The sequence below is a fragment of the Aquarana catesbeiana genome, linkage group LG07, assembly GCF_042186555.1.
Source record: "Aquarana catesbeiana isolate 2022-GZ linkage group LG07, ASM4218655v1, whole genome shotgun sequence".
Taxonomy (NCBI): Eukaryota; Metazoa; Chordata; class Amphibia; order Anura; family Ranidae; genus Aquarana; species Aquarana catesbeiana.
The window spans coordinates 111,821,725-111,846,248 of NC_133330.1; the positions used below are offsets into that span (position 1 = coordinate 111,821,725).

Consider the following 24,524-nt stretch of genomic DNA (forward strand, 5'->3'; position numbering starts at 1 on the left):
CACCGTATTTGCGCAGCGGTCTTATAAGCGCACTTTTTTTGGAAAAAATTCACTTTTTTGAATAAAAAAATAAAACAGTAAAGTTATCCCAATTTTTTTTTATATTGTGAAATATAATGTTACGCCAAGTAAATTGATACCCAACATGTCATGCTTGAAAATTGCGCCCGCTCGTGGAATGGCGTCAAACTTTTACCCTCAAAAATCTCCATAGGCGACGTTTAAAAAATTCTACAGGTTGCATATTTTGCGCTACAGAGGAGGTCTAGGGCTAGAATTATTGCTCTCGCTCTACCGGTCGCGGCGATACCTCACATGTGTGGTTTGACCACCGTTTTCATATGCGGGCGCTACTCGCATATGCGTTCGCTTCTGCGCGCAAGCTCGTCGGGACAGGGGGGTTTTAAAAATTTTTTTTTTTATTTTTATTATTTATTTTACAATATTTTATTTATTTTTACACTGTTTAAAAAAAAAAAAAATTGTGTCACTTTTATTCCTATTACAAGAAATGTAAACATCCCTTGTAATAGAAAAAAGCATGGCAGGACCTCTTAAATATGAGATCTGGGGTCAAAAAGACCTCAGATCTCATATTTACACTAAAATGCAATTAAAAAAAAAAAAAAGTCATTTAGAAAAATGACATTTGAAAAAATATGCTTTAAGAGGCGAGGACGGAAGTGACGTTTTAACGTCGCTTCCGCCCAGCAGTGTCATGGAGACGAGTGAGCGCCATCTTGGCCTCACTTGTCTCCAGACAAACCACGGAAGAGGACGCGATCGCCTCCGCCGCTACCGACGGCTCCGGTAAGCGGCGGAGGGCACCGGATCGCGGCGGGAGGCGGGGGGGCCCCTCTCCCGCCACCGATAAAAGTGATCTCGCGGCGAATCCGCCGCAGGGACCACTTTTATCTGAAAGCCGGCCGCCGCACAAAAACGGGGATACCGGGGTTATGGCAGCTAGCTGCTGCCATAACAACGATATCCCCGTTCAAACTTAGGATGTATATAGTCGTGCGGCGGTCGGGAAGTGGTTAATCAGAGAAGCAGCCAAGAGGCCCATGGTAACTCTGGAGGTAACTCTGGAAGAGCTGCAGAGATCCACAGCTCAGGTGGGAGAATCTGTCCACAGGACAACTATTAGTCGTGCACTCCACAAACCTGGCCTTTATAGAAGAGTGGCAAAAAGAAATCCATAAGAAGTCCTGTTTGCAGTTTGCGAGAAGCCATGTGCGGGACACATCAAACATGTGGAAGAAGGTGCTCTGGTAAGAGGAGACCAAAACTGAACTTTATGGCCTAAAAGCAAAACGCTATGTGTGGCAGAAAACTAAACACTGCACATCACTCTGAACACACCATCCCCACCGTGAAACTAGGTGGTGGCAGAGTTGATGGGAGGAGCCAAGTACAGGGCAAAAAGAGTCTGCAAAAAGACTTGACTGGGGCGGAGGTTCACCTTCCTGCAGGAAAATGACCCTAAAACATACAGCCAGAGCTACAATGGAATGGTTTAGAGCAAAGCATATTCATGTGTTAGAATAGCCCAGTCAAAGTCCAGACCTAAATCCAATTGGGAATCTGTGGCAAGACTTAAAATTGCTGTTCTCAGACCCTCTCCATCAAATCTGACAGAGCTTGAGCTATTTTGCAAAGAACAATGGGCAAAAATTTCACGCTAGATGTGCAAAGCTGTTGGAGATATACCCAATAAGCCTTGCAGCTGTAACTGCAGCAAAAGGTGGTTCTTATTAACTCAGGGAGGATAAATACAAATGCACGCCACACTTTTCACCTATGTGAGGTTTGAACACCGTTTACATATGCGGGTGCGACTTAATATGCGTTGACTTCTGAGTGCAAGCACGGACGGATGGGGCGCTTTAAAAAAAAAAAAAAAAAATCCCATTTTAATTTTTTTTTTTTTACACTGTCCCTTAGACCCCTTTCACACTGGGGCGGTTTGCAGGCGGTATTGCGCTAAAAATACCGCCTGCAAACCGCCCCTAAACAGCCTCCGCTGTTTGTTCAGTGTGAAAGCCCGAGGGCTTTCACACTGAAGCGGTGCGCAGGCAGGGCGGTGAAAAAAGTCCTGCAAACCGCTTTTTTGGAGTGGTGAAGGAGCGGTGTATTCACCACTCCTTCACCGCTCCTGCCCATTGAAATCAATGGGACAGCGCGGCTATACCGCGGCAATACTGCGGCTATAGCCGTGCTGTACGAGGGATTTTAACCCTTTTTCGGCCGCCAGCGGGGGTTAAAACCACACCGCTAGCGGCCGAATACCGCTGCAAGAACGACGGTACAGCAGCGCTAAAAATAGCGCTGTTGTACCGCCGACGCCCCCACCGCCCCAGTGTGAAAGGGGCCTTAGACCCCTTTCACACTGGGGCGGTTTGCAGGCGGTATTGCGCTAAAAATACCGCCTGCAAACCGCCCCTAAACAGCCTCCGCTGTCTGTTCAGTGTGAAAGCCCGAGGGCTTTCACACTGAAGCGGTGCGCAGGCAGGATGGTGAAAAAAGTCCTGCAAACCGCTTTTTTGGAGCGGTGAAGGAGCACCGCTCCTGCCCATTGAAATCAATGGGACAGCGCGGCCATACAGCAGCTATAGCCACGCTGTACGAGGGATTTTAACCCTTTTTCGGCCGCCAGTGGGGGTTAAAACCACACCGCTAGCGGCCGAATACCGCTGCAAGAACGACGGTACAGCAACGCTAAAAATAGCGCTGTTGTACCGCCGACGCCCCCACCGCCCCAGTGTGAAAGGGGCCTTAATGTTTATTTGATCACTTATTTCTATTACAAGGAACATAAACAAACATTCCTTGTAATAGCAATAAGCATGACAGTCCTCTTTCTTGAGAGATCTCAAATCAAAAATACCCCAGATCTCTCATTTACCTTTAAAAGCAAAAAAAAAAAAAAAAAAAAAAAAAATGTTTTTTCACATTTTGACTTTGTCTATGTCCAAGAACCGGAAGGGACATCAGAGGTTGCTCCAGTCCTCCAAGGGCATAGAGCCAAGTGGGGGCCATCTTGCCCTCACTCGACTTCCTGCCCAGCAAACTACTGCATCAGATTGCTTCCAGGCTTTACCGACGGCTCTGGTAAGCCCAGAAATTAGCGGAAAGCACCTATCCCGCGGCGAATGCGAATCACCCATAGTAAAAAATTATACCTGGGTCATCATGGCAGCTTGCTTTTGCCATAACACCGGTATTAAACGTCAAAAGTATTAACGTATTCTTACCAGGGCAGCCATCAGAAATTTTTGGGCTCCTTACACAGCTTTAGGCCTGGGCACCCCCAGGCTTGAACACCAACACTCCCCAGGACCCACCCAGTGGTCGTCCCACCGAATCCAACAACCCATACATTCAAAGAGACATCCCCATATATTCTGCAAGGAGACAGCCCAATCCAGCAGAAACATCCCTATATATCCAGCAAAGAGACAGCCTAATCCTGCAAAGAGGTCACCTAATTAGTAAATTGGGATGAGCCCTGCAGGTGTCATTGCGTTGTCTATATTGTACATTTCAAGCGCTTGATTCATCTAAGTGTGAGTGTTCCCAATTTTATTAACGCTTGCCAACTTGCTCGCGCAGATATACGTCGGCAGAAGGGCACGTACAGGCAGATAAACGTACCTGTACGTTGCCCTTCAAGAAGCGGTTTGCGGGCGCCCGCCGCGACCTCCGTGAGTGCGATTGCGGGTCCCGCTGACATCCAGAATCGTCTCAAGGAGAGGAAGAACGGGGAAATGTAAACATGCATTTCCCCGTTCTGCCTAGTGACACTGATTACAGGGAGCTGTGATCAGTGTCGTGTCACACATAGCCCCTCCCCCCCACAATTAGAATCACTCCCTAGGACACACTTAACCCCTACAGCGCCACCTAGTGGTTAACCTTTTTTATAGTAATCAATGCATTTTTAAAGCGGATTTTCGCTAAAAAATTTTTTTTAGATGTCAGCAGCTGCAAATACTGCAGCTGCTGACTTTTAAAATAAGGACACTCACCTGTCCCGGGGTCCAGCGATGTCAGCACCCGAGGCCGCACCGTTCCTCGATCCTCGGGTGCTGCCGCCGCCATTCTCACTGAGGGAATCGGGAAGTGAAGCGTTTCGGTTTCACTGCCCGGTTCCCTACTGCGCATGCGCGAGTCGCGCTGCGCGTCTACACTGGTCCCCGTTGTGTTGTGGGAACTGTATATTTCCCACAACACAACGGGGGTGGGCGGGGACTCTGCGGCTAGCTATACCCGGAAGTGGGTGCAGATACCTGTATTATACAGGTATCTGCACCCCCCTCCCCCCCCTGAAAGGTGCCAATTGTGACACCCTGGGAGGGGGGGAGGAATCCGATGAGCGGAAGTTCCACTTTAGGGTGGAACTCCGCTTTAACTGCACTGATCGCTGTATAAATGTTAATGGTCTCAAATTCACGCCAAACGTGTGCGATCTGTCCGCCATAATGTCGTAGTCATTAGTAAAAAAAAAAAAAAAAAAAGAAAAGAAAAATTATTAATAAAAATGCCATAAAACTATCCCCTATTTTGTAGACACTATAACTTTTGCGCAAACCAATCAAGAGCATATTGCGATTTTTTTTTTATCAAAAATATGTAGAAGAATATGCATCAGCCTAAACTGAGGGAAAAAAAATTTTTTTTATATATTTTTTGGGCATATTATAGCAAAAAAGTAAAAAGCGTTTTTCAAAATTGTCGCTATTTTTTTGTTTATAGCGCAAAAAATAAAAACCGCAGAGGTGATCAAATACCACCAAAAGAAAGCTCTATTTGTGGGGAAAAAAGGACATCAATTTTGTTTAGGACCACGTCGCACGACCGTACAATTGTCAGTTAAAGCAACGCAGTGCCGAATCACAAAAAGTGCTCTGGTCTTTGGGCAGCCAAATGGTACGGGGCTTAAGTGGTTAAACATATAACATTTTTACGGGTTCACACTATGTGGAGTATTTTCTTCTTTGGTTACACTGTTTGACTGCATGAGAAGTCCCAGTCCATCACGCTGGCCATTTCTGAGGATTGCTGTTCTGAGTTATTTGGACCATCTTACACTGATCTGGAATACAGAAGCAGAGGTCCCATGCATTGGTTTTTACATCACAAGCCTTGTTGACTCATTGAGCATATGCCCATTTGAGTCCCTTCACTTCGGTAAGCCTTTACACAACCGGTGGTGGTTTCAGCGTTGTTTTTCCATTCAACACTGACATCACGTGGAATATCTTTTCTTGTCTTAGAAGTTTAGTTTTCCTCACTATTCCTTCATGGACTTTTCAATTCACGATTTACCAACTTCTATATGACAGCATACGGATTAGAGTATTAGAGCTTTGTGAGATCCACATCACTTTTCACCGGTTTGTCATTTTTTTTTCTTTTGTGGTCATTCACATCTTACATAGTTTTTTTTTCACACATGAATTTAGTAGCAGTACAAATATTTAAGCGCTGCACATAATTTTATCTTTAATCCTGCAAAGAGACAGCCCTATCCAGTAGAGACATCCCCATATATGCAGCAAAGAGACAGCCCAATCCAAGAAAGAGAAAGTCACAGCACAGGCCCATATTCAGCAACATTGTAAATCAAAAATGTGACATCTAACAACTTGTCACCAGTCCATAGTGAGCAGGCAGGCTACACGCAGCGCAGCTCTTCCACATGGCTGAGCTGTGACTGGGGCCCAAACCAGCATCTGGTCTGCAGGGAGAGGCGGAGTGCAAATTATATCATTCCACCTTCCCCTCTTTCAGGCTGCAGCCGAAACTAAATGAGCTGCATCGGCTCACTCTGCAGCCGCCCTGGTAAAGCAATAGAATACAGAGAGTGCTTCTCCCTCACCGTCTCTGGCATAGGTGCTAGAACACCGTTCCAGTACATTGCACTAGAGTGGGTATTAAAAACAGGTGGCCGAGCTGTGCTTTTCCCTTCCCCCGAAGGCTGCAAAGACAGCCGAATAGAGTTTTATACATGTTTTGGCGTTGATGCTTTGGTTTGTGGCCACAGTAAAAATTATACCACCACTGCTTTCAGTGGAAATCCCCGCTACCAATTACATATAGGTTTACACTGTAACCACATGTAATGCATGTGATTAAAATGCAATGGTGCAGCATTTTATATACTGTATTTACAATATTTACCAGATGTAAGCCTGTGCATGTACTGCATGCAATCAATTGATTTTGCACAATCAGCTTCTAATTTTGGCCTGCTCAGTTAAGCTATCACAAAAAAACCTGGAAGCTGATTGGTTTCTACGCAGAGCTGCACCAAAGTTTGCACCCTCTACTTTTAGTAAATCAACCCTCTATTGTCCATTATAGGACTCATCGCCAACAATATTCTCCCCACTGAAAGATACAAATAGTGCAACTGAGGCAAAAAAATCAACTATGGGTGGCAAGGCACTGTCAAAAGATCTCCGGGATAAAGGTGTGGACAGGCACAAGTCAGGAGATGGATACAACAAAATTTCAAAGGCTTTATCAATGCCTAGAAGCACAGTGAAGTCTATTAAGAAGTGGAAGGTATTTGGTACAACACAGACCCTCCCTGGATCAGGACGTTGCTCCAAACTGGATGAAAGAGCCAGGAGGAAACTAGTCAGAGACCACCAAGACGCCTACAGAAACTCTGAAGCAGTTGTACAAATTTATGACAGAGTGGTCATCATGTGCATGCAACAATATCACAAATTCCCCAAAAAAGTAGCTTGCATGGGAGGGTTACAAAAAAAAAAAAAAAAAAAAAAAGCCTCTTTTCAAGAAAAGGACACATGCAGTCACAACTAAGCTTTCCTGACACACAGCTTGAAGATTCTGAGGCCACATGGAAAAAGGTGTTCTGGTCAGATGAGAGTAAAATGTAATTATTTGGCCTCAACACAAAACAATATGTGAGGAATTGATTCCGGATGGCTGCAGAATGCGAGCTGGGCTAGCACCTGACTAGTGTGTGTGGGGATTAACCACAGACTCACTCACCTGGAGCTGCAAATTCAATACAGCTCACCATCCAAATAACACCAATCCTACAGTAAAGCATGGAGGTGATAATATCCTGTTGTGGGTAGGGGCGTCCGTGATTCGGCATCGATACTGCGACCAAAATAATCGATTTTGGGGTGACGTCATCTGCGTGCCGCGCTGTGCCCTGCCTCTCCGAACAGAGCAGAAAGCAACCGAAAGGCGCTGTGCCCTGCCTCTCCACACTGAGCCGAACTGTTAGCCGCGCCCTCATTTCCTGCCTCCCGCTGACGTCATCCCCAGCCGTGTCGGTGTGTGTTTAGCTGCCTGCTACTGGACAGGAGACATGTGGAGCGAGTGTCCCCAACTCCCGGTCTCCAGAGAGTCTTCCTCGGCTCACTGTCACACAGGCTGCTGCGGGAGACCTAAGCCAGCGTCCCGCGCTTGTCCCCCTCACAACAGGCTGCTGCGGGCAGTGGGAGACCCGAGCGAGCCAGAAGAATACTAGATGGCCGCACGTGTCCGCCTCACAGGCTGCAGTGGGAAACCAGTGCACCCTCTGTCATCATCAGGTACTTAAGTCAGACACATATCTGATGCACCATTATGTGCAAATTTTTGATTAATTATGGTCTATGCATGTCTTATTGTCTTAGTGATTTATGCACATCACAACTTCATTGATACCTTTTTTTGTATGATTTATGGTTTTGCTCATCACTGACCCCACACATGCAGCCATGCATTGCATGTGTGGGGCAGTGATGAGCAAAACCATAAATCATACAAAAAAAAAAAAAAAAAAAAAGGGGTGACCAGTACGGTATTTGTAAATTGAAATATCCCCTCTCAAGCGTTTCTCCAGAGAGAATAAGTTCAGTGCTCGCAACCTTTCCTCATAACTAATATCCTCCAGACCCTTTATGAGCTTAGATGCCCTTCTTTGTACTCGCCCCATTTCCAGTACATCCTTCCTGAGGACTGGTGCCCAGAACTGGACAGCATACTCTAGGTGCGGGCAGACCAGAGTCTTGTAGAGCAGAAGAATTATCGTTTTATCTCTGAAAAGTATCCCCTTTTTAATGCATGCCAATATTCTGTTTGCTTTGTTAGCAGCAGCTTGGCATTGCATGACATTGCTGAGCCTATCATCTACTAGTACCCCCAGGTCCTTTACATCCTAGATTCCCCCAGAGGTTCTCCCCCCAGTGTATAGAATGCATTCATATTTTTGCCACCCAAATGCATTAACATTTTTCTACATTAAACCTAATTTGCCATGTAGTTGCTCACCCCATTAATTTGTTCAGATCTTTTTGCAAGGTTTTCCACATCCTGCAGAAAAGTTATTGTTATTTTTACCAAACAAATGTAGCCGTATAAATTTTGGCCAAAAATTGTGAAAAAAAATTACTAATTTGCTAAATTTTATAACAAAAACAAAGAAAAATTAATTTTTGTTACAAAATTTTCGGTCTTTTTTTCCATTTAGAACAAAACATTTAAAAAAAAACCCAGTGATGATTAACCACTTCAGCCCCGGAAGATTTTAACCCCTTCCTGACCAGAGCACTTTTTGCGATTCGGCACTGCGTCACTTTAACTGACAATTGCGGTTGTACGACGTTGCACCCAAACAAAATTGACGTCTTTTTTTCCCCACAAATAGAGCTTTCTTTTGGTGGTATTTGATCACCTCTGCGGTTTTTATTTATTTATTTTCCCTCAGTTTAGGCAGATATGTATTTTTCTAGTTTTTTTTTTCCAAAAATATCGCAATAAGCGTATATTGATTGGTTTGCATAAAAGTTATAGCGTCTACAAAATAAGGGATAGTCTTATGGCATTTTTATTTATTTATTTAATTTTTTTTTACTAGTAATGGCGGCGTTCTGCGATTTTTAATTGGGACTGCGACATTATGGTGGACACTTGACACATTTTTGGGACCATTGGCATTTATACAGCGATCAGTGCTACAAAAATGCACAGATTATGGCAAAAATGTCACTGGCAGGGAAGGGGTTAACACTAGGGGAGATCAAGGGGTTGTGTTCCCTAGTGTGTGTTCTAACTGAAGGGGGGAGGGGACTGTGGACGTAACAATGTCGTTTCGCCCAGCCGCGCCATTCTGCCGCAGTAAAACTGCGTTGGTTGGTCGGCAAGTGATTAAATATCACCAAAAGAAAGCTATTTGTGTGAAAAAAAAGGACAAAAATGTCATGGGTACAGTGTTGCATGACTGAGTAATTGTCATTCAATTTTTAAGAGCGCTGAAAGCTGAAAATTGGTCTGGTTAGGAAGGGGGTTTAAAAGTGGAAGTAAACCCTCCCATAATTTTTAGCCAAGGAAGCTGCCATCTTGGCCTCTGTTTAATCTGTACCTGCCATGATGCTGCACATGTGATCCGTTATGACACCAACAAATGGATGGTTTGACAGTTTGGTTGAGAGCACAAGCAGATGTGACAGCTAGCAATTCCGGCATGCTGGGAATGTTAACCGTTTTTTGAAACCATCAAATTGACGGGTTTACTTCCGCTTTAAGTGTCCAGTGGGCAAGTGGTTAATATCCAGTAAAATATCCATTTGCAATTCCTGATATTTCTTTGGTGTCTTGTGCATTCGTACTTTTTAATTAGTCATGCAACACTGTAGCTATATGAAATTTTTGTCTTTTTTCACACAAATAGCTTTCTTTTGGCGGCATTTAATCACCGCTGGGTTCTTTATTTTTTGCGCTATAAAAGAAAAAAAGACAGAAAATTTTGTAAAAAAATGCATTTTTCTTTGTTTCTGTTATAAGATTTTGCAAATTAGTAATTTTTCTTCATATATTTTGGGCAAAATTTATACCGCTACATATCTTTGGTAAAAATAACCCAAATCGGTGTATATTATTTGGTCTTTCTGAAAGTTATAGAGTCCAAAAGCTATGGTGTCAATATCTGAAAATGGATCACACCTGAAGTACTGACAGCCTATCTAATTTCCTGAGACTCGAACATGCCAGAAAAGTACAAATACCTCCCAAATGAGCCCTTTTTGGAGACAGAAGACATTCCAAGGCATTTAGAAAGATGCATGATGAGTTTTTTGAAGTTGTCATTTTTTCCCACAATTCTTTGCAAAATCAAGATTTTTATTTTTTTTTCACAAAATTGTCATATTAGCAGGTTATTTCTCACACACAGCATATGCATACCACAAATTACATCCCCAAAACACATTCTGCTATTACTCCAGAGTATGGCGATACCACATGTGTGAGACTTTTACACAGCGTGGCCACATAGAGGCCCAACATGCACGGAGCACCTTCAGGCGTTCTGGAGCACCCAGGCCAATTCTGGCATTTCTCTCCTACATGTAAAAATCATCATTTATTTGCTAGTAAATTACATAGAACCCTCGCACGGTATTTGCGCAGCAATTTTTCGAACGCGTTTTTTTGGGATAAAAAAAAAAAAAACAGTTTTGTGCTTAAAAAACAAACAAAAGTTAGCCCAATGTTTTTGCATAATGTGAAAGATGAAGTTATGCCGAGTAAATAGATATCTAACACGTCACCCTTTAAAATTGCACACGCTCATGGAATGGCGCCAAACTTTGCTACTTAAAAATCCCCATAGGCGACGCTTTAAAATTTTTTACTGGTTACATGTTTTGGGGGAGTCCCCTCTCAGCTCCTGTTAGAGCGATCAAGCAGTGGAACAGCCGCTATGATCATTCTCATGGTGTAGGGAATCGCCGACTGAAAAAGCTGATATCTGAATGATGCCTGTAGCTGCAGGCATCATTCAGATAGTCAAGGACGTCGTATGACGGCCGGCGGCGGAAAGTGGTTAAAACGCATTTTTTTTAACACAAAATTGTCCATTTATACAATATTTCTAACACATAGCATAAACATACCAAAAATGACACCCCAAAATAGATTCTCCTACGCCTCCTGAGTACTGCGAAACCACATGTGTGAGACTTCCACAGCCTGGCCACAGAGGCAAAGTATGGCTGGGTATGGCTGGGTATGGCTGGGTATGGCAGAGTATGGCTGGGTATGGCAGAGTATGGCTGGGTATGGCAGAGTATGGCAGAGTATGGCTGGGTATGGCAGAGTATGGCAGAGTATGGCTGGGTATGGCAGAGTATGGCTGGGTATGGCTGGGTACGGCAGAGTATGGCTGGGTATGGCAGAGTATGGCTGGGTATGGCAGAGTATGGCTGGGTATGGCAGAGTATGGCGGCAGAGTATGGCAGGGTATGGCAGAGCATGGATGGATGGATCTATGGATGTGACTGAAATTGTCACAGAGCAGCGCTGTGGGCACTACAGTTTCAGCCCACAGCGCTGCTGCCATCCGATCTCTCCCTTCCACTGTACAAAATCGGTATACAGAGGGGAGCCAGCGTCATGACATGAAGCCGGTTTGTTTACATGTGATCGCTCCGTCATTTGACGGAGCGATCACATGGTAAATGGCCGCACTCAGCGGCTGTTTACTGTGATCCGCGGCGGTCACGGATGTTCTCGGGTGCGTGCCCCAGGGGGCGCGCAAGAGCAGGATTCTGGGAGGACATCACTGTACGCCCTCCCAGTTATCCAAACGCCCTGCAGCCGTCATTTGGCTATGGGCCGGTTGGTAACTGGTTAAAAATGTTGCTTGTCTTGTAAAACGCTCTTAAACCAAGTTACTCTCAAACCAAGGTTTTACTGTATATTGATTGGTTTGTGCATAGGTTCTAGCGTCCACTATAGGATAGATTTATGGCCCTTTTTTTTTTGTTTTTTGTTTTTTTACTAGTAATGGCAGTGATCAGCTATCTTTAGCGAGACTGACATTGCTGCAGACAAATCTGACACCAAGTGACACTTTTTGAGGACCAGCGACACCAATACAATGACCAGTGTTAAAAAAAATGCACTGTCACTGTATAAATGACACTGGCAGAGAAGGGGTTAACATCAGGGGCAATCAATGGCTTACGTGTGCTGCTAGGGAGTTCTTTCTAACTGTAGGGGGAATGCTGTGACTGGAGGAAAACTGGAGGAAAACAGACATCCGTTTTTCTGCTTAGTAGAAACACAAGATCTCCATATTCCTCCCTCGCAGACTGCCGTTCTGCCTCTCCTGTGAATCATTGGTGGGTCCTGGCAGCCATCGCGCCCACCAGACCTGCTAATTGGCTTCTGCTGTGTCCAATCATAGCGGGAGCGGGGCTCCGGTGGTGTGCACACGCACCCCAGAGTCGAAGAGAGGAATCACATACAGGTATGCGATTTTGTGCTTAAGGGCCCCCTGTCACAGTATATGTACGTGGGGCAATCCTAAAGTGGGTAAAGCAAAAGGTGGTTCAACAAAATCCTGACACGAGGGGGTGATTTTTTTCCAACTCAGTGATTTGGTTTATTTTTTTCTGACATGTTGGTGTTGTATTTTTCACTTGGATGTTTTAAGTTGAACTGAGTAAATACAGCAGGATAAACCAAAGACTGTATCTTTATTTCAGGCTGTAAAGCAACAAAATGTGATTTTTTTTAAATGGGGGGGGCACAATTCTTTTCTATACCCACTGTATATTTACATGCCATATTGTCTTCAGTTTACTGCATTGTATACTATTAAAGCTGTATTAAACCCAAAAGCAAATATTATATTGCAGCTTACCAATTTTTAGATTCTATGGTTGCATTAGTTGTTTTCTTTTTTAAGTTTAAGTCTTTTCCTTTATTTTCATTTGGTGACCTGGCCAGTAAGTCAGAAAAACAAGTTTGTTTATTTATGTAAAACCTTTATCCCAAAGGGAAAAAAACTGTGCTGTAACTGATTATAAAGTGTTAGTTGGAGATTGGCTTCAATTTGTTGGTAGCTAAATCTGCTAGCACATCTAAAAGACTTCCTTCCCCCCTGATGGACAATGCTGCTTTCCAAAAAGGTGCCCCTTACTGGCCAGATCCACCAGGTGAAAAGAGATAAAAAAAAAAAAAAAGCCTAAAAAAGAATAAAACGAATGTAGCCTACCAATCCTTACACGTGCTGCAATAAATTATATATTTTGTTTCGGGTTCAATATCGCTTTAACTGTTCATTCATTTTTTTTTAGGTAGGGCTCATCTCCCCCTAGAGGCGGTTTGTCCCTACAGTCAATTTCTATGTTCTATTTTAGTGAAAGAACATATATAAAAAAAAAGTTAAAAAGTTAAAAAAAAGAAGTAGTAATGGTCACGGTGTTCACAATTTCATCCATGTATTAATGTTATTACATTTTCACATTTCATAGTATAGTATTACTATAGCTTTTAAGCAATCACATTTTGATTATGTCATCAGTCAATAAAAAACGTTAAGCCCAAGTGCAGTCAAATAAAAATCAGCACAAGAGACACAACTTAAAAGATTTCACCCTAAAGGAAGCAGCATCAGCACAAGGGACACAAAAGTGAAAAATTAAAAAAAAAAAAAAAAAAAAAATCATGTTATATCTACCTGCTCTGTGCAGTGTTTTTGTACAGAGCAGCACCAATCCTCCTCTTATAGGGTGCTCCGCCGGCGCGCTCATCCCCATCTTCCTGCCAAGCGCCCCCAGAGCAAGCAGCCCCCCCACGAACAGGCTCGCTTTTGAGCCAAAGCTCTGCATGTACATTCACACACAGAGCCGTGACTCGACCCTGTCCCCTCTCTCCCCTTATTGGCTCACTGGCTGTGATTGACGCAGCGGGAGCCAATGCTATCTTAGCCGATGAGGAGGGAGAGTGCCGGGAAAGCAATGGAAGATCGGGCCCAGGTAAGTATTGGGGGAGGGGCTGCACCCTGAAGGTTTTTCTACCTTCATGCATAGAACACTTTAACGCTACTCACACTACACACAACACCAAGCCCACGTTCACATTGGGCCGTTGGGAAGTCAAATCCCCGCCTATTGCCAGCAATGACACCACCCTAAAATCGGTGTGAAGCAGATTTTGCAGTGCCGCAATGATTCCCAAAAGCAGTTCCTGCTCTACGCTTGGCGACTTCGGGGGCAGTTTCAATAGACATCTGTGCAGGAACCCGCATAGATGTCGCTGAAATCACTCCCAAAGTTGGTCTGAAATGCGGGTTTGAGTTCAGCTAAGCACAATTTCAAACCCGCCTATGTGAACCTAGGCTTAATCCCAGTTTCACCCCTAAAAATTACCCTGTTTCTCCGAAAATAAGACCTAGCGTGACTGTCGGTGAACGCTGCAATATAAGCCCTACCCTCCAAATAAGCCCTAGTTAAAGTTCTTGTAGGTGTTATTTTCAGGGTAGGGCTTATTTTCGGGGAAACAGGGTAGGGCTTATTTGGGGGTAGGGCTTATATTGCAGCCTTCACCGACAGTCACGCTAGGTCTTATTTTCGGGGAAACGGTATTAAAAAGTAAAAAATTTAATTTCCCGAGCCAAGTGCCACCTGCACAGTCTATCCCCATAAGCTTCTATTGGAGCCATTTCTTGTACTGGCAGACAGCCCCATAGAAGTCTATGAGGATCATTTGTGCAGGTGTTGCTTGTAAAAAGATATTGCAGATTTCCTGAAGGCCACAACCATGTGACTAAGATAAGTATGCATAACAGACACAAAGTTGCTCTTTTTTTTTTTCTTTTATTAAAAGAAAGTACACATAATGCCCTGTACACGCAATAGGATTTTCCGACAACAAAATCCATGTTTTTTTTCCGTCGGATGTTGGCTCAAACTTGTCTTGCATACACACGGTCATACAAAGTTGGTCGGAAATTCCGAACGTCAAGAACGCGGTGACATACAACCCATACAACGAGCCGAGAAAAATGAAGTTCAATAGCCAGTGCTGCTCTTCTGCTTGATTCCGAGCATACGTGGAACTTTGTGCGTCGGAATTGTGTACACGATCGGCATTTACGACAACGGATTTTGTGGTCGGAAAATTTGAGAACCAGATCTCAAATTTTGTGTGACGGAAATTGCGATGGAAAATGTTCGCTGGAGCCTACACACGGTCGGAATTTCCGACAACAAGCTCCTATCAAACATTATCCGTCGGAAAATCCGACCGTGTGTACGGGGCATAAGAAGAAACATCACATGCTTACCTGAGGTCTCTTGTATGCCCTACGTAGCTTTAAGCCCAGTTTCTGCACCAGCTCCTGTGCAAGTTCAGTTACACTCTCATCCTAGAAAAAAGAGATGCAGGTAAGCTTTAATGCACAAAGACCAGCAGCAATTTCCCTTCTTGGTTTAGTATACCTGTACTAGGGCCAGTATCCTGTGACTGATGCAACTATAGGCTTCTTGGTGCTTTTCAAGCTTGTCCAGTGTTTTGGCTTTACGATATAAAGCCCTCATGTTCTCCTTGTCCAGACTCAGAGCTTTTTCACTATCTTCTAAAGACTTCTCGAACAGACCCTGGATGAATAGATCAAAATTAGCTTCCTCCTAATTGTGACTGCATAACAGGAGTAGGGATATTCTCCCAATGCAGATTGTTTGCTACTAACCAATATAGAAAAAAAAAAAAAAGAAATCTTAAATTATATATCAGTGGTGTTCAACTTAAAAGGCATTATAAGCATTTCTACCTGTTCGAGTTTTTATGAGATGTACATTGATCATGTAGTTTCATAGTTACATTTGTTGCCCTGTGCGCAGTCTATAGTAGACTAAATCAGCACATTCTAATTTGTTTGTTTGAAACATTACGCGTGGTACTGCATAGGGTAATGCATGACCATTATCTGTAGTTTGAGAACTGAACTTTCGCTAGAGAAACTATATATCCCACAATCCCTGGGTCTCTCGGTCTAGTGCTTTGCAGGTGAGACCAATTAACAGAGCTTACCATACTGGAAGGGCTGTGTTTGTTTTCATCACAGTTGCACTCAGCCATGTGTGTTGCAACATAGAGAAATGGTAAGCATCGAGTGACTTAGAGCTACACGATAAATCGTTAAAAGATCGCAATCTCGATTCTAACACCCCCCCCCCCACACGCACACACAACATTAATCCAGCATTTCCACGATTCATGTAAAAAGTGCAGAGAAGTTACAGCTGTCAAAAAAAAAAAAAAAAAGGAAGGAGCAGCGGCAATGTTTATCAACAACATTGCTCAGCGCTGAAAGACAGTTAAAAAGAAATATTGTATCTGTTCACTCATTTAGGCTGCATCCACACTACAGCTTTTGAAATCACGGGCAGATTTGCCGCGGATCTGCTCGCAATTTGTCAGCACCAATGCGTGAATGACAAAACGCGGAACTCGCATTTGAGATGCCATTCATTTGAATGACACGTCAAATCGTGGTGCGAGCCTGCTGTGAGTGTCGCGCGATAAAATGTGCTTTTAATCACGGGACGCATGTTGCCCAAAAATAGTTCAGGAGCTACTTTAGGGAAAAATGCATCCCGCGATGCGGGTTGCCTCACGTTTTATCGTGCGACAATCGTGGCAGACTCACACCACGATTTGAGGTGTCATTCAAATGAATGGCATCTCAAAATGCGAGTTCCGCATATTGTCACACATCAGCGCTGTCAAATCCGTGGCAGATCTGCCCGCGATTCAAAACGCTGTAATGTGAATGCAGCCTAAGTCCCCTTTCACACTGCCGCAACTTAAAAGCCACGTGATTTTACCACACTTTCAGGGCATGCCTGTGTAAACTTGAGGTCTATGGACCTCAACTCGCAACAAAGTCGGACCAAAGTAGTACAGGGACTACTTTGAAGTCGCAGATATGAAGAGTACTCACTGGAAATCATGGGGTACGACTTCTCATGTGACTTTGCAGTCCCAAGGCGCAGGACAAGTCACACAAGCGCGAAAGGGGCATTACAGATCAAAAAGGTATGAACTTCGATCTGCAAATGAAGTTAGTTTAAAGTAACCTTGTCAATTTTTTTTTTTTTGGGGGGGGGGGGTTTATTAAAATTGTTCCACTGTTTAACCTCTTATTATCCCTCAATTCACTCTAACCAGCCTCATTAACTCCTTATTCTCCTCCATTTAAACATTTTCCTGCTGATTTTTTTTTATTTACTTCCATTTTATAAACTAATTAACCACATAATGAACAGAAGGATTTGTCCCCTTAATGACCAGGTCTTTTTTTTTTGCGATATGGTACTGCGTCGTTTTAACTGACAATTATGTGGTCGTGCGACGTTGAACCCAAACAAAATTTATGTCCCTTTTCCCCCCCACAAATAGAGCTCTCTTTTAGTGGTATTTGATCACCTCTGCAGTTTTTATTTTTTGCGCTATAAAACAAAAAAGTGACAATTTTGGGAAAAAAAAAAATTTAAAAACCACACAATATTTTTTACTTTTTGCTATAATAAATATCCCCCAAAAAAATAAAATAAAAAAAAAAAAAAAAAAAAGTACCCTGCTACATATTTTTGGTAAAAAATAAATCGCAATAAACGTATATTGATTGTAGACGCTTTAACTTTTGCGCAAACCAAACTATGGGATAGATTTGTGGCATTTTTATTTATTTTACTAGTAATGGCAGTGATCTGCGATTTTTGCGTTGGACAGATTGAACACTTGACACTTTTTTGGAACTATTGATCAGAGCTAAAAATAGCCACCGATTACTGTATATATGTCACTGGTAGGGAAGGGGTTAACACTAGGGGGCGATCAAGGGGTTAAGTGTGTCCTAAGGAGGAGTTGCTGACTGGAGGAGAGAGATCGTTGTTCCTAATCACTAGGAACAGACGATCGGTCTCTCCTCCATTGACAGAATGGGGATCCGTTTGTTTACACTGACAGATCCCCGTTCTGCCTGTTTTCTGGAGTGATCGCGGGTGGCCGGCGGACATAGAGTCGGCCGGACACGCTGGTTGGCTCCCTCACTCGTGAATGGGCGCACGCCCACAAAAAAAAGCGCAAAATTGAAAAAAAACATTTTTTTTTTTTTTTTTTTTTATTTGAAAAAACTTTTCAATGCTTTGTACCATTGCTGACAGCTCAACTAAAAAGTTGCAGTAGGTAAAGACCCAAATATAAAAAACTTAAATGGTAATTTCTTTACACATTACATTATTTTTCATTATATTTCTTTAAATTTGATTAAAGCAAAAATTGTGTCTTATTTTATTGCTATCTTGTTTGATAACCTAATGTTCAGGGGTTTTAAATTTTTTTTTTTTTTTAAAGTTCTGGCATGGCCTGGTGTGCGGTGAGAATGGTAGCTTAACTGAGGAGCTCCGTCAGACATGCGGCCCTAACCCGTCTTTCTGCACCAACCATCTGAGGATGGGGGGGGGGGGGCGTGGCTTGATGGTGGAGCAAGCGGTCGCATAGACACAACGCTCCGGCTTCTAACCGCCATCCTACAGGCATCCTGTGTCCTATCCTTTCACCGAAGGTCTCTAATTGCTCCCCATGGCTGTGGGCACCCAACAGGCTGGCAAATATGGTGAAATACGGGCCGGCTTGGGCCACATCCACGTCGTATCGGCTGGCGGGCTTTCGGAGGCAAGATGGCGCCGGGACACAGACTCCTCAGACAGACACGCTGCAGACATGCTCTCCTGCTGACCGGAGCTCTGCTAGTGGGGTGAGTGCTTCTACTCCAGCTATCTTTCAGTCACAAATAGACCCCCAGCAACTCCATAACCCCTACTCAACACAGGACTCTCAACATTTTGCTGATAATGACCCAGAGGAAGCTTCTCCCTCTGCAGAACCAACCTTAGCCTCCATTATGCTAGCAATACAAGATTGCAAAGCCTCACTCACATCCCAGATAGCCTCTATAAGGATGGACTTTTCTCTCCTGAAACAAGATGTCCAAAACCTTCGTGACAGGGCTGGGGACATGAAAGAACGCATTAGTTCCATAGAAGATAATGTACACCCCCTTTCTGTTAAAGTGCGTGATCATACTGGGGAAATGGCGGCCCTCCGTGCTAAAGTTGATGATTTGGAAAATCGTTCCAGACGGAACAACCTTCGCTTTGTAGGATTTCCTGAGCGTGCAGAGGGCACACACCCTGAAAAATTCCTTTGCTCATGGTTAAGGGACATTTTTGGCACTGATGCACCCTCGTTCTCCTATGTGATTGAAAGGGCACACCGTACCCCTCCACGTCCTCCCCTTGAAGGGGCACCTCCACGTTCCCTAATAGCACGCATTCTCAACTTCCAAGACAAGGTGGCTATCCTGCGCATTGCAAGAGAAAAGGGTCTGCATAAATACAACGGCAATAATATTTCAATTTATCCTGACTTTTCGGCTGAAATTCAACGCCAGCGTATCTCCTTCTCAGCAGTGAAGAATCGGCTACGTGAAGAAGGACTGAAATACGCCATGCTTTTTCCTGCTAAGCTCCGTATCATCCATGATGATAAAGCTCAATTCTACATTAGACCTAAAGAAGCAATGGCCTGGCTGAATGATCGCTACGGACCCGCTGACAGAAGAAGAAGTAACAGACAGCAAGCCCATTGACTCCCTGATGCCTTCCGTCTTGTAGCAACACTATGATCCCTTATTTACAATGTGCCTAACCCATATGGGATGGTTGTTTACCTTTAATACCTGCACTATAAGTCCCAAGATAACATTTGATTTTCTCCTTCTATATATTTTTTTCTTTTTTCCTTTGAATGGCCTACTATTTTTCTACAGAGATGAACATCCTGGACCGGGACACATACAATTTTTTCCCCCTTTTTTTCGGTTGGGAGCCACACCGGACTCCACAGTACCCCCTCACCAGTTAGTGGCGTGGCCACGGAACAGTTCAAACCTCGAGAATGTTTCCCTTTTTGTGCTTAAGGGGTAAGAGGGATTTCACCAGGTTCAGGGATCCAAGGCTCACTAAGTTGGGGAAGGCCGAGCGGGGTGGGGGAAACGGGTTTTCAAGAAATGTTCTGTTTGGGTTAATTTTTTCCCCTTTTTTTTCCTTTTTCTGTTTTTTCAAAACATTTTTCTTCTTTTTTAATTGCTGCTCAGAGCAGCTCAGTGGTATTCTCTACCTTATTGATTAATGGTGTACGTCTCTGTAAAAGTTATTTACAAAGCAATATGGATGTGATTGGGTGGGGGTGGACTGGCACGGCATGCAAGGTATTGAAGATGAAAGTATTTACATATATATGTGATTATGGTATAGAATCTGTTTTAAATGTCCAGGTCACTGAAAATAGTGTCATGGAACACTAGAGGTATGAATGCACCTCAAAAAAGGTCTCTGGTCTTTTCAGTCCTCAAAAAACACAGTCCCCACATTGTTTGTCTCCAGGAGACTCACCTGACTGACGATAGGGTGAGGGCCCTCAGGCGTCCATGGCTGGCTCAATGTTATCATGCCACCCATACAAATTACTCTAGGGGGGTTTCTATTTTATTAGCCAAATCCCTTCCAGCTGAAATTATACAAAGACAGACCCAAATGGGAGATTTGTTATACTTTCCCTATAAATTTCTACTGTGACACTCACTCTGGTAAACATTTACTTTCTCTCTTCCCCCCCCCCCCCATTTTCGGTGGAAATGCTATCTAAACTGTCACTCTATTTGCTGAATAGACCCCCAGGACCCTTACTCTACATAGGTGATTTTAATGCAGTACTGGATCCAGCCATGGACCGTTTGGGAGGCGGGGGTAGATCCTTTCCCTCCCTTTTAGATTGGGTACAGGTTCATGATCTTACAGAACTTTGGCGGTGGAAACACCCAGATGATAAACAATTTTCATGTCACTCAGTCTCTTTTCGCACCATGTCTAGGATCGACATGGTCTTCGCCCCTACAGACACTCTTCCCCTTGTTACTGCGGTTACATATTTGCCCAGAGGGGTTTCAGATCACGCTCCTCTCTCTGTGGACCGCGACATCCTTCCAGGCTCAGGTCAAGCCATTTGGCGACTAAATTCTTATTGGCTGGAGGATGAAATGGTGCAAGAGACCTGCAGGAGGGATATTGTGGAATACTGGAGAGACAATGTGGGAACGGCAGACCACTCTACAGAATGGGAAGTCTTTAAGGCCACACTGAGGGGTACTTTTATGTCCATCACAGGGGTATTGAGGAAAAATAACCAACAGCTTACTACAGAACTAGAGACCGCTATGGTGCAGGCAGAGTCTAGCTATGCCATTGACCCGTCCCCTGATAAGAGAGAGGTATGGTTACAGAGGCGTAGAGAATATGAAATTCGTTTACTAGATCTTACACAAAAACGATTACACACTACACAGAAAGCATTTGAACACGGTAACAAAGCTGGGCATCTCCTGGCATATCTCACGCGACCAGACCGACCTCCTGTATCTATTCCACGTATTCAGACCATACAGGGCCAAATTAGTGATGTTCCTGGAGATATTATGGAGGCTTTTCTTAACTTTTACAAAGACCTTTATACCTCCAGGGCTGAATACTCTGAAACCCAGCTGGATGATTACCTCGCTGACATATCCCTCCCCTCCCTGTCTTCTGAGAGGTGGGATGAGTTGGAGGCGCCCATATCGGTGGAAGAGATTGCTGCAGCCATCTCACAAATGCCAGCCCATAAAACGCCCGGGTTGGATGGTTACCCTACCGAATGGTATACACAGTTTAGGGAATTACTATGCCCACATTTATTGCGTACATATAATAAAGCTTTGGGCACTGGGGTCCTTCCCCCCACTATGGGTGAGGCCCTGATCATACTTCTGCTGAAACCTAGAAAGGATCCACTTAAATGTGAATCATACCGACCAATATCCCTTATAAATGTGGACGTTAAGATACTGGCTAAAGTGCTTGCAAATCGTTTAAATAAAGTAGTCACCACTCTGGTTAACAGTGACCAAGGGGGCTTTATACCAGGAAGATCCAGTAGAATGAATATTCGTAGATTATTTTACAATTTGCAATATCCACATGATTGCCCCCCAACGCGAGCCATAGTATCCTTAGACACTTGCAAAGCATTCGACAGTGTGGAATGGCCGTATCTTTTTCGGGTGTTGCGGTTGTATGGTTTTGGCCCGCGTGTAGTGGCATGGATAAGACTCCTTTATACCTCCCCCCAGGCCAAGGTTCGAGTTAATTCCTTGGTTACAGAGACATTCCCCATTACAAGAGGTACAAGGCAAGGTTGCCCGCTGTCCCCACTTCTATTCGCCCTAGCCATGGAGCCCCTAGCGGCACGTATTCGCTCATCTTCATCTATTAAAGGACTTCCTATTACCACTATAAAAGAGCAAATTTCGCTCTATGCAGACGACACATTGGTGTATCTGGCAGATACTAGCGGGTCACTTCAGTCTTTACTAGCTGAAATTAACATATTCTGAGATTTCTCCGGTTTCCGGGTGAATTGGGATAAATCAAGTCTTTTCCCCTTGGATACAGCAACGATTCCCCAGATTCATCCGGATTCTAAATTACAGGTGGTGTCCTCCTTCCGATACCTCGGGGTCCTGGTACAATCACCCCTATCCACTTACATTACTAATAATTTAGATCCCATATTGAATCGCTTACAGGAGCAAACTAAACAATGGATGGATCTGCCCCTTGACCTTATGGGAAGAGCAAATCTCCTCAAAATGGTCTATCTCCCGAAATTGCTATATGTTATGGCTAATTCCCCATGTGCAATCCCTAAATCTATTTTTAAACGTATTGACACGTTATGTGTGACGTTCCTGTGGAAAGGAGGGAACCCCCTAGAGTGGCACTTGAGACACTAAGGCTGCCGTCTTACATGGCTGGCCTGGCATTTCCAAATTTCTTTCTTTATTATTTAGCGTCACAACTGGTGCATATACATGACTGGTTACATCCAGCCCTGGCAAATGCATGTACTACTACTGAAGGTGCCATCGCGACTTCCATGGAAACTCTCCACAATATAATTTATAGGGGGCAAAGTCCCAAATAGACCAGGTACTTCCATGCTGGCAACTACACTTTCAATCTTTCAACACATAGTCAAAAAAATTTCTCGATATACTTGGTCGGCATCCCCGAACAATCCTCTGTGGTTTAACCCCACTTTACAGGAACTAAACTCCTTACCCGACGCTAAACATTGGTACTCCAAAGGGGTAAAATATTTATGCCATCTATATAACGACCAAGGCTTTAAAACTTTTCAACAACTGAGACTTGATTTTGATTTACCAAGCTCCTACCTGTTCCATTATTACCAGCTTAAACATGCTATCCGAGCTCAGTTTGGCTCCCTAAACGACCCCATAGACTTGCCCCCATTGGAGAGACTGCTAAGACAACCTGATCCTAATAAACTTGTCTCTGCTTACTACGCTGCCCTAATGACAGATTTTAACCCAGATTCAGCAAAGCGCAGAATAAATGGGCAGACATGGACATTTCACTTACGGAGGAAGACTGGACTGAATTTAGTGACACATACAAAAATACTGTTATCTCATCTAAAGACCGGGTCATACAAATTAAGATTTTTCACCAATCTCATCTTACCCCAGCTAGGCGGTGTAAGATGGGGTTGAAACCCAATGCTGAATGTTTCAGGGGCTGTGGGGGAGATGCCGATTTCCTACATTGCTTCTGGACTTGTCCGGTGGTTCAAGACTTTTGGAGAGAGGTGGGTTCTTTCATTTCCTCTGCTCTAGGACTCCCCAATATTATTCACCCGAAGAATGGCTTACTGGGGGTCTTTGGTGATTTACAGATACCAAAACAGGCTAAGAGACTATTACGTATACTTTATTTTTATGTTAGAAAGTCTATACTATCCTGGAAAGGTATACAAACACCTGTGAAATCCCTATGGCTAAAACTAATTAATGATGTCATACCGTTATATAAACTTACCTTTGAACTTAGGAAACGAAAAAAAATGTTCCACAAAATATGGGACAGGTGGCTGGCTAGCCCCATGACCCTCTCTATATAATGTGTGCTTGATCTGTACCATTCGCGTGCCATGCCAGAAAGAACACCATATATATGTGAACTACTATAACTCATATTTGTTAATAAATGGTTATGCATAAACTATGTGATCAATCTCAGATCGAATTACCACCAGTTAGCTGTTTGGTTTTTTTCTCCCCCCCTCATATGTAGACAATATACTTGACAAGGTATACCAATGTTTAACAGTGATTTATTTGGTGACTGTTTGTTGTGTTTTTTTTTTTGTACAACTGGTTTGTATTAAAAAACAAAAATCAATAAAAATATCTTTAAAAAAAAAAAAAAAACATCTGAGCATGAACAAACAGAGCCGACATATCATCATCGATCTATGGCTGCAAGCGCTGGGAGGAATATCTGACATTTTCAAGAATCAAGCTGCTGTCTTGAAAGTCACGGCGGGGGGGGGGCGCAAGATGGCACCGGCTCACGTGGACGAGGAATATAGTGAGGACTCACAGTCGGCAGCGGAGGAAAATGGTAGGAGAAATGCCCGCTCTGATCACCTCCTCACATACGAGGACATGTCAGGCTTTGCAGCAGACATTAAAGCCTCGTTTTCCGTGGCCATTACGGACCTAAAAACTAGCTTCCTAG

At 43.7% G+C, this 24,524-nt stretch overlaps 1 protein-coding gene across 4 annotated transcripts in view; it reads right to left on the minus strand.

Moving 5' to 3' along the window:
* The window catches only part of ZC3H7B (zinc finger CCCH-type containing 7B), a 560,902-nt gene that overhangs the window by 459,572 nt on the left and 76,806 nt on the right, over positions 1–24,524 (minus strand). For 3 of the 4 annotated variants that reach the window (XM_073592637.1, XM_073592638.1, XM_073592635.1), the window contains exons 5-6: positions 15,258–15,416; positions 15,104–15,184 (exon numbers count right to left, since the gene is read on the minus strand). The exons of the other annotated variant lie outside the window; for it this stretch is intronic. In XM_073592637.1, the coding sequence (XP_073448738.1) occupies positions 15,104–15,184; positions 15,258–15,416 (240 nt within the window). The remainder of the gene's footprint in view (positions 1–15,103; positions 15,185–15,257; positions 15,417–24,524) is intronic. 4 annotated transcript variants of the gene reach the window in all.